This window comes from Mus pahari, chromosome 8, assembly GCF_900095145.1.
Source record: "Mus pahari chromosome 8, PAHARI_EIJ_v1.1, whole genome shotgun sequence".
NCBI lineage: Eukaryota > Metazoa > Chordata > Mammalia > Rodentia > Muridae > Mus > Mus pahari.
The window spans coordinates 61,032,229-61,042,283 of NC_034597.1; the positions used below are offsets into that span (position 1 = coordinate 61,032,229).

Genomic DNA, 10,055 nt, shown 5'->3' on the forward strand with positions numbered 1-10,055 from the left:
GGGAGAGGGGAGAGGGGAGAGGGGAGAGGGGAGAGAAGACATGCTCAGTGCTAAAGAACACTTCCTGTTCTTGCAGAAGACCCAGGTTTGGTTTGCAGCCCTCACCCCTCCCCGTCCCAGATGGCTCATAATCATCTGTAACTACCAGTTCCAAGGGATCCGATGCCTACTTCTGGTCTCCACAAGCACCAGGTACACATGTAGTTTACGCACACACAGACAGGCAAAGCACCTACACACATAAAAATAAGAGGCTGGAGAGATGGCTCAGCAGTTAAGAGCACTGACTGCTCTTCCAGAGGTCCTGAGTTCAGTTCCCAACAACCACATGGTGGCTCACAACCATCTGTAATGGGATCCAATGCTCTCTTCTGGTGTGTCTGAAGACAGCTATAAAATATAGAAATAAAATAAAGAAATAAAATCTTTTAAAAATCAGATCTTTAGGAAGTATCTAGAGGATATCTAGAAACAAATAATAAATCATTTAGAGCTTAGGACAGTGAGATATTGGGAGAGGTTTTAACTGTATTCACTAATCTGTACTTCTTATGATCTCATGTCTAAGAACATATTAAAGCTTTCCTGCTATTAAGGAATTGAACAAGTGCTTGCCCAGGATGTGTAAGGTCCTGGGTTTGTTCTCCAACACCAAAGTGAAAGGAAGAGGAGGAGGAGGTGAAAGAGAGGAGAGAGAAAAAAGAGAAATAAGAACACAGAAAATGAGCCTAAACCGAAGTCTCCACTATGTGTTTGAGACCTAAGACATCAAGAAAACTTTCATAAAACCAGGTGTGGTGGCAAGATTAATTTCATAAAACCAGGGTTTGAGAGATGGTTCAGGTTAAGAACACTTACCACTCTTATAGAGGACCCAAGTTCAGTTCTTAGCACCCACATGGTGACTCCAGAATTCCAGTTCTAGTGGATATAATACCCTTCTCTAACTTCAGAGGGCACCAGGCACACACAGTACATAGACAGACAGACAGACATGCAGATACAACATTCATACAGAAAAAATATTTTTTTAATTTAAAAAAGAATAATTCCATTAAATGGATCACAGTGGGCTAGAAAGATGCCTCTGTGGTTAAGAGTATGTGCTCTTCTTGTAGAAGACCTAAGTTCAGTTCCCAGGACCCACACTGGGTGGTTCACAACTGCCTATATTTCCAGCTGCAGGGCATCTTATGTCTCTAGCCTCTCTCTTGCACCTGCACTCATATGCACAGACACATATGTAATTAAAGAAGAACTTAAAAAATAAAATGGATGCCAATGTGTTTCACTGTGTCCTCAGCTTACCTGAAGAAGTAGGAGCAGCCTCGGACAGTGTTGTGGGTGTAGTGCTCCAGGGTCTTCTCACTGCCATAGTCCTCCAAGGGGTCAGACCAAAGCAGGTCACACACTGGCCCAAAAGCAGGAGGTTCAGTAAACCTATCTAACTAGAAGACACACAAGGGCCAAAAGAAGAGAAAAAAATCAGGAAAGTAAACGGCTTTTGGAAGCAGCAGATCAAAGTCCCCTTCTACCTACAGGAAAGCATTGCAGATGAGGCCGTGAGCCCCAAGGATGGTTCCTTGAGAAAAATGAGGGTTTGTCAATAAATGTGTACAAGTATCTTATATCTCTGTTCCTGTAGAAAAGGGCCTCTCCTCCCATGCTAATCTGGTGAAATTTAACTCAAATGTGAAATCAGCATCCACAAAAAATTGTGACGACTAAAGCTAAATTCAGTTTTCTATGGGCAGCAGAGCTCCAGGAGGGCAGGGAGCCTGGCAGGCATCCTGTCCACTGCTCTCCCAATGGAGAGGTTTTCTTTTGTAAAAGGCCTTTTATTCTTTCCATTCTATGCAGTGGTAACATTTTAATATTTGTCATTAACTTACTTTTTCAGTTACTGCTGCTTTAATTAAAAACNCCCCCCAACCCCCCCCCCCCAAAATCAAAGGATATAAATAATTGCTTTTGAACACACCAGAACATCTGAGAGTCAAGAAGAGGGCTTCTGCTGAGTGAGAGGGGAGCTTTTTACCACAGCCGGTCACAGTGGTTAAATACAAAATCTACTAAAAGAGACAGGCTGGGTACTTAAAAGCCAGCACTCAGGCATACCTCTTTCTGGGGAGACTGCTGTAAACTCAAGGAAATTCTGAGTTTGTATCCCTGTGGGAACTGAAGGGATCAAGGTGAGGAAGTCAAATGCACAAGGCTGCCCCTTTTCCCTCAGTCATGAAGACACAGTCTTGGGAATAATCACCATATAAGGTAGTGTAAGGCAGATGGAGCAGCCAACCATCCTGTTTAGGATGTAAATGTCAATGCATTTACAGCATCCTCAAGGCTGCCAGAGCTCAGGGCACTTAGTCAAATTTCCTCATTTACAAAAAGAATGTACTCCAAGGGTAAGGGGCCTGGCCAAGGGTTCACATTCATGTTCTTTCTTTGCACGCTGGAATATAATTTAAATTTTTAAAGCTGGGCATGGTGGCACAACTCTAATAATTTTACCATTTTAGTGGATGAGGCAGAACTGTCTTGAGTTCAAGACTAGCCTGGGCTTTGCAGAAAGACCTTGTTTAAAATATACAAATAAGATTTTTAAAGTTTCAGAGCTCTACTGTAAGAAGAGAATGCTTTTAGCTATTAAGATTTAATTTTAAGGCCAAGCGGTAGTGGTGCATACTTTTAATCCTAGCACTCAGAGGCAGAAGCAGGTAGATCTCTGAGAGTTCAAGGCCAGCCTGATCTACAGAGTGAATTCCAGGGAGAACTACAGAAAGAAACCCTGTTTCAAAAAAACAAAACAAAACAGAAACTTTAATTTTTAAAAAGAGAAAGACTGTTTCTCTACGTGTTACTAACAGCTCTCTGACAATGACAAGAGGTTTTCTGCTTCTGACTGTATTTTCATTTAACCTCAGCAACTGCTATATGTTATATAGATAGTCACTGGCTGAGATAAAGAACAAAAGTTTAAAAGCACACTCTATGAAAATAGTAAAAAGTTACTTACTTTCCTAATGTCCTCTAAACAAGTAATTTCAGGAGACATTCCTCCATGTACACAGAGAAACTGCTGGTTTAAGAGGGCAGCAAGAGGAAGACAGTCGAAAGTGTGCATGCACGCATCGTACACCACCTCTGAATACTTGATCCGACCTACCCAAAGAGGACAAAGTCAGGGGATGAACAGTGCCATACTGAAGAGACTAACCAGGTGAAGCCAGCTCAGAGGCCACTGGTTACAGGCAAGTCTGAAGACCCTGTCCCAGAGAAGATGTCCTTTCAGAGTTGCACACGATGGCTAATAGAACATTCTTCCTTTCTAAAGATAAGTATGACCTTAGATTAACTTTCTAGCTCTGTTGCCTGGGAAACCTGAAAAGGCAGCTGGCTGTCCATGTCTTATTAGTGAGCATCATTTACCTGGAGGAAGGTTAAGCTTTAGGTTCCTGAGGGTCCTTTTAGGATCCTCAAAGTCTGCCATCAAGCATTTAGGAACAATGCTGGCATTGCTGATCCCTGGGGCTTCTCAGTAAATCCCAGCCCCACCCCATGGGGAACTGTCTCCATAGTACTGAAAACTATTTCTGTATCAGAAACCTTTGTGCTCATTTTTTTCTGTTTTTAAAAAAGATTTATTATTTTTATGCGTGTGAGTATTTTGCCTGTGTGTATGTTCATGCACTGAGCACATGCCTGGTGAGGGAGCCAGAAGAGCGCTGGATCCCCTGGAACTGGAGTTCAGAAGAGTTATGAGCTGCCATCTGGGTCCCCTCTGCAAGAGCAGCACTTAGCCACTAAGAGCTTCATTTCTCCAGCCCTTACATTAAAAAAATGTATAAGTATATTATTACTACTCTAGTGTATCTAAAAACTGTTCTGCATTTTTGAATTTATTTTTTATTTGTGTATGTATTTATGCCTAAGTTATGTGCACTGTGCAGGTGCCCTCAGAGGCCAGAAGCAGCATTAGAGGCCCTGGACCTGGATGACAGACAGCTGGGAGCCACCTGGTGTGATGTGGGTGCTGGGAACTTTACCTAGGTGTCCCCCGCTTACAGCTTACAATTCTCCTTAAATCCTGTTCTAGGAAATCCAGTGCTCTTATCCTCTGAGCCATCTCTCTAGCTCCTGCATTTTATATTTTGATGTGGTTGTCAAGTTGGAACTATGGTATGAAGAAATATTCCTAAGTGGGCAGATTGTAGGTTTGCCACAATTCTCTAGGAAGAAAAAGACATGAAGTAACAGGTAAGAACTCTAAAGATGGGCTTTAAAATTAAAAATTAAAAAAAAAAAGCATTTTCCTTCTTGGTGTTATGGTGTGGTTATGATTAGAATATATCTCTCAAGGGATGTGTGGGTTTCAGTGTGGGATGTTACCAGTCAGTGTAGAACCTTTAAGAAGAGAAACCTTAACAGGTGGAGCCTTGTGGGAAGTCACTGGGGCACTGCCCTCAGAAGGAAGAGATGCTGTGAGACTCTCAGTAGTTCTTCCAGTAGGGCTCCTCTCTGATCTTTGGCCTTGTGTGTTCTCTCTCTCTTTAATGTGTTCTCCCAACACGAAGCCCTCATCAATTCAAAACCAATGCTGGTACCATACCCTGAAACCTCCAAAACTATAAGCTAAACGAAGCTCTTTTCTTTATAAGGTTTCCAGCTTCTGGTCTTTTGTTAGAGTAATAAAAAAGAGATTATACAGCTGGCCTTGGGTTTAAAGTCAAGCTGTGCCGTTAGAGTGAATGCTGGTAGAGAAGACTAAGACAGCATGCATAGAGGAAACCCTACAGTCCAGTGACTTCTTTTTCTTCTAAGATCCTGTGAAGATTAGGTCACCTACAAGAGAACAGAGCTGTAGCCAGCAAATTATTATCTCAATGGTGTGACTGTGTTTGTTTTCTTCCTATAATCTGTAAACTTCTAGAGAAAAGCACAATTTAGAGTCAAAGCCTGGTATTTGCTTTAGGAAATCAAGTGAAGGCTAATGAATCTTAATCTGGACCAGAGTGCTGGATCCAGGAAGTGGGAAAGACTAGATATTCCTAAAGGAAACTGTACCGGAGCCAGGCATGGTGGCACACACCTTTAATACTAGCACTCAGGAGCAGAGGCAGATGAATCTTTTGTGAATTAGAAGCCAGCCTGGTCTACAAAGTGAGTTCCAGGATAGCTATGGCTACACAGAGAAACCCTGTCTCAAACAAACAAACAAACAAAGGAAAGTATAAATGAAGGTGAGAAGGCCTCCCACTCATAACAATCCAGACATTCTCTTTGTGGCTGATACTGAGGGACTCGGGTTTGGGTTTAATGGAATCTGAGGGCTCTCTTCACACTGGCACAGAGGCGGTTAAAACTGTGTATTCAATAGCATATGTAACTTTAAAATGAGCTCAGTTTGTGCAGGGATGCACCTCCTTACAGTTATAGTCCCACTTTGCTATTTCAAAAGCAGATCCAGCTGATCTCACAGAGTGTAACATCTGTTCAAAATAAAAGCAAACAAGAAATCTTTAATATGTAGTCAATGCTAGGTATTTCCTCCTAAAAATCCAAAGGCAGAATCACCTTTGTTACCTTTGTAACTCCAGTTCCAGGATATTAGATGCCCTTGTTGGGTCTCTGAGAGCAGCAGGCATGTGTGTGGTGCACAGACATACACATAAGCACACATATAAATATAAACACAATTACATAAAAGGGGAGAAAACTGGGCACAGTGCGCAGAACTGCAAGCTTCTCTGTGGCAGAGAAGTCACATTCACATTCTTTTTTTTTTCTTTTTTTTTTTTTTTAAGATTTATTTATTTATCATATGAAAGTACACTGTAGCTGTCTTCAGACACTCCAGAAGAGGGCATCAGATCTTGTTAGGGATGGTTATGAGCCACCATGTGGTTGCTGGGATTTGAACTCTGCACCTTTGGAAGAGCAGTCAGATGCTCTTACCCACTGAGCCATCTCACCAGCCCCACACATTCACATTCTTAACTACCCTCTCAAACTCTTCCAAACTATGGTGCTGGGGTTGAGACCCAAGGCCTTGAGAATGCGGGGCAAGTGCTCTCCCAGATATCTATACGCTCATCCTGTGAACTGTCAACATGGGATCTTGCTATGAAGCTCAAGCTGGCCTTGAACTAGCAGCTTCCAGAATGCTGGGATTACTGGCAATGTGCCACTGTGCCCACCACTATTTTTAAGTTTAAATTAAGTAGAATTTAAATACTAAAATATATCATTCCAAAAGGTCAAATAAGCTGATTCAAGAGCTTTATTTTCATGAAAAATTAATGTCTATATTATAGGCATTTATATAAGGTTTAACTCTTGCCAATAATACAACAGGATGGAACAAAATATAGTTAAAAGGTTTCATATAGTCCAATCTGACCTTAACTCATCTCCTAAGTACTGGGATTACAGGCAAACATCACCCCACCCACGGCCAGCAATAAAACAAAATTGTAAAAGAATTCCAGGAAGTTTTGAGAGTCAGCATCAAGTATAAGAAACCATAACCTAGCTACTGAGCATGTATTTTCTTAATTCTCATTTGCATTCATAAAGATTCCCCCTCTGTCTTTTGTCTCTCCTCTCTTTTTGGCCCCAAGCCCCCAGGGTCCATTGTCTCCTGTGCTGGGGACTAACCTGGTACAGGCCATTAGCAAACCAATTTCTTTAGCCTAGCTGAGAAATCCCAAGGAATAAGATAAAATTCTGTCTTTCTTATGATAACAGCTTAGTAATTAAAAAGAAAACAAACTATACAGCTCTTGACTTTATGGATAAGCCATAATCTAACCACACCAATCTGCTACTCTAAATAATGTGATAAACAATATTCATTCTTTAGAACAGTACTGTTTCCTTTAGAAAATTACAAGAGTTTCTGGAACTCATCAGTAAACTACCAAAAAGAAGTTTGGGGAACAACAAACTAATCCTCTTGAGATATCTGGACCCAAAACTATGAGACGGGGTCAAGACACTCATTACACTTCTTGCTTTCTAAGTACACAACAATAAAAGACAGTAGGCAAATAGTTAACCATTAGCCAGGCTCAATAATACATGCCTGTAATCTCAGAAGAATGAAGCAGGAGGTCCGCTAATTGTTTGAGGCCAGCAGTACGTATGGAGGTAGTTCAAGGCCAGCCTGGGTAGTCTAACAAGCCCCTGTCTTAAAAACACCTCCTCCCAAAAGACATCAGTTATTCTCTTTTTGTTTGTTTGTTATTCAGATTTTCTTGTGCTTTAGAGAAAACAAGAGAAATTGAAAAATAAGTCTCTCAGTATAAGTAAGAATGAATGTGATACAGGCCTGGTGACCCTGGTGACATCGGCCTGTGATCCCAGCTATGTAGGAGCTAAGAGGAGGCCCAAAAATTCAAGGCCAACCTGGGGAACTCAGACTCTTTCTTAAAGCAAAAGGTAAAAATAGAACTGTTTCAAAAGCAAACAAACAAACAAATAAATAAAACTGAGACAAGAAAACCACACTGCTTAAAAGCCCACAGCTGCACGCTCTGCCACTGAGCGTCACTTAGCAGTAATTATATGGTTCTGATTCTAAAAGCCACAGTGGCCCACAGATGAGATCAGCTTGTCAGTGAACACACACACATGCTCTTTCCTCATATAGGAATAACATTTTATATGTGTACATTAGTATGTCAGCAGACAGAGTGACTAGGCTGGAATACAGCTAGGGGCACACTGAACGCCAGCAGACAAGAGACATGAGGTGAGGACTTCTGGGCAAAATAAGAAACTTAAAAGCATTTCCTGTGCCTATTGTTCTATTTCTAAAAATACTCAGGACCAATTATACTGATCACAAACAAAATCTGCTTCATTCTCCAGTACCAAACCCATACAAGAACAAATAAAAACTGTGGCTTAAAAGGGGAGAACAGGGTGGGAAATTACAGTAAATGTCCCTTAAAAACCAAGCCAAACAAGGAGCCTAAACCAATGAGCTGTGCATAGCTAGGGCAATGCAGAAGACCCTCTGTCAAAACGGAAACCAGCACAGCCACCTCATGCAGAGCAAGGCACCTGCAGGCCATGTCCTTGCTGCTCACTTAATTCTAAATGCAAGGTGCTGACTTCCATCCAGCAGATCCCAGGTCTGTTGTCACCCGTTTTATATATATTATTTAATTTTTTAGGCAAAACCAGAATATGCTAGAGAAATTATAAAGTACTTTAAAATCTTCAAATAGTCAAGGAGTTGAGAGTTCTCAGGGACACTGGCACAGTTACGCTTTTTCTTTCACACCTTGTGTGTCCACGCTCACACACATACGTTGTCACAAATGTGGAAGGTAGACAACAATGTTCAGGAGTCAGATCTTTGCTTCCTGGACACTGCTCAGATCGTCAGACTCAGTAGCAAGTGTTCAGCATCTCACTGGCCCTGCAGTTGTTCTTAACCAACTACATACACCTGGATTACTAGGAGAGCTTCAAAACCTATATATGGGCCAGAGACATGGCTTGTGGGACACAGCTCTTGTTGCTGAGCCTGTACCTAAATTCAGTCCTCAGGACCCACATGGTAGAAGGGAGAAAATCAACTCTGTGACTTCCATACAAGCATGGCATGCTCCTCATGCACATACATAAAATAAAAAGATAAATGTTAAAAAATAGTTATTTAAGCCAGGCAGTGGGGGCACACACCTTTAATCCCAGCACTCAGGAGGCAGAGGCAGAGAGGCAGAGAGAGAGGCAGAGAGAGAGAGGCAGAGAAAGAGGCAGAGAGGCAGACAGATATCTGAGGTTGAGGCCAGCTTGATCTACAGCTTGACTTCCAGGATAGCCATGTTTCACAGAGAAACACTGTCACAAAAAAGAAAAAAACAAACAAAAAATGAAAGAAAGAAAGAAAGAAAGAAAGAAAGAAAGAAAGAAAGAAAGAAAGAAAGAAAGAAAGAAAGAAAAGTAAAGAAAAGAAGGAAGGAAGGAAGGAAGGGAGAAGGGAAGAAAACAAAAGCCATTTAAACACTTGGCTTGCAACTGCATCGTTTTTAAGTTAGCAGCTTGAAAAAAAATTACAGAAGTAGTGCAAAAAGTAATTCAAATATTTCAAGCATTAAAATAAGACTCTCTGACCCAGCACAAGAAGCAAACACTAGCGCCAATATCTTCTGCACACAATGTGCAAGTCAGCCGATGGTTCCTCTCAGCTAATAGCACGTCTAAGCATCTCTCCATACAGCACACAGATCCCTTAATATTTAAATAGTGGTCTAGTATTGCTCTAAAGGTTATTTTGGGGGCCAGGAAGATGACTCAGCAGGTAAAGCACTTGCTGTGTAAGGCTGCAGACCCGAGATCGACCTCAGAAAACCACATAAATAAGGTGAAAGACTGGACTCCATAAAGTTTCCTAACTCTGTATGCCCACACCCCTTTCTGATACTCGAATATTGTACTTAGTTGGCCCTTTATTGACATCTAATTATTTTTGTTGTTATAATTAACACTGCAATGAGCATCCTTAAGAAGCAAATATCTACTGTCCATCTATGCTAGACAAATTGTAACATGACTTCCAATGGCTTCCACTTTGTATAATCTTTCAAGTCCATGGGACTTTGACTACAATGAGCTTCTCACCGTTACACTTCACTGGACGGAAAGGGAAGGGTCTTCTGGATGAACTGGCCTGATTACACCAACCATTAAAGAGCACACGTTTCTTCCAGCTCTGACTGCAGAAGTCAGAGACTCATCCAGGCTGGGCCAGAAGAAAGCCAACGTCAACACTGGGAACTACCTTTGGGAACCATGTCAAAAACTTGAAAGCAATCTTTAAAAACTGGGAGTGTTAGATACTAATGCTCATGCCAGCAAGATTCTGCTGAAGGGACCCTGATATTGCGGCCTCTTGTGAGGCTATGCCAGCGCCTGGAAAACACAGAAGTGGATGCTCACAGCCAGCTCTATTGGATGGAACACAGGGTCCCCAATGGAGGAGCTAGAGAAAGTACCCAAGGAGCTGAAGGGGGCTGCAACCCTGTAGGTGGAACAACAAT

The 10,055-nt window shown here is 41.7% G+C and overlaps 1 protein-coding gene across 2 annotated transcripts in view; it reads right to left on the reverse strand.

The window, feature by feature from the left end:
- The window catches only part of Ppp3cc (protein phosphatase 3 catalytic subunit gamma), a 70,509-nt gene that overhangs the window by 27,154 nt on the left and 33,300 nt on the right, over positions 1-10,055 (reverse strand). For both annotated transcript variants that reach the window (XM_029541611.1, XM_021203325.2), the window contains exons 5-6: positions 3,020-3,165; positions 1,309-1,448 (exon numbers count right to left, since the gene is read on the reverse strand). In XM_029541611.1, the coding sequence (XP_029397471.1) occupies positions 1,309-1,448; positions 3,020-3,165 (286 nt within the window). The remainder of the gene's footprint in view (positions 1-1,308; positions 1,449-3,019; positions 3,166-10,055) is intronic.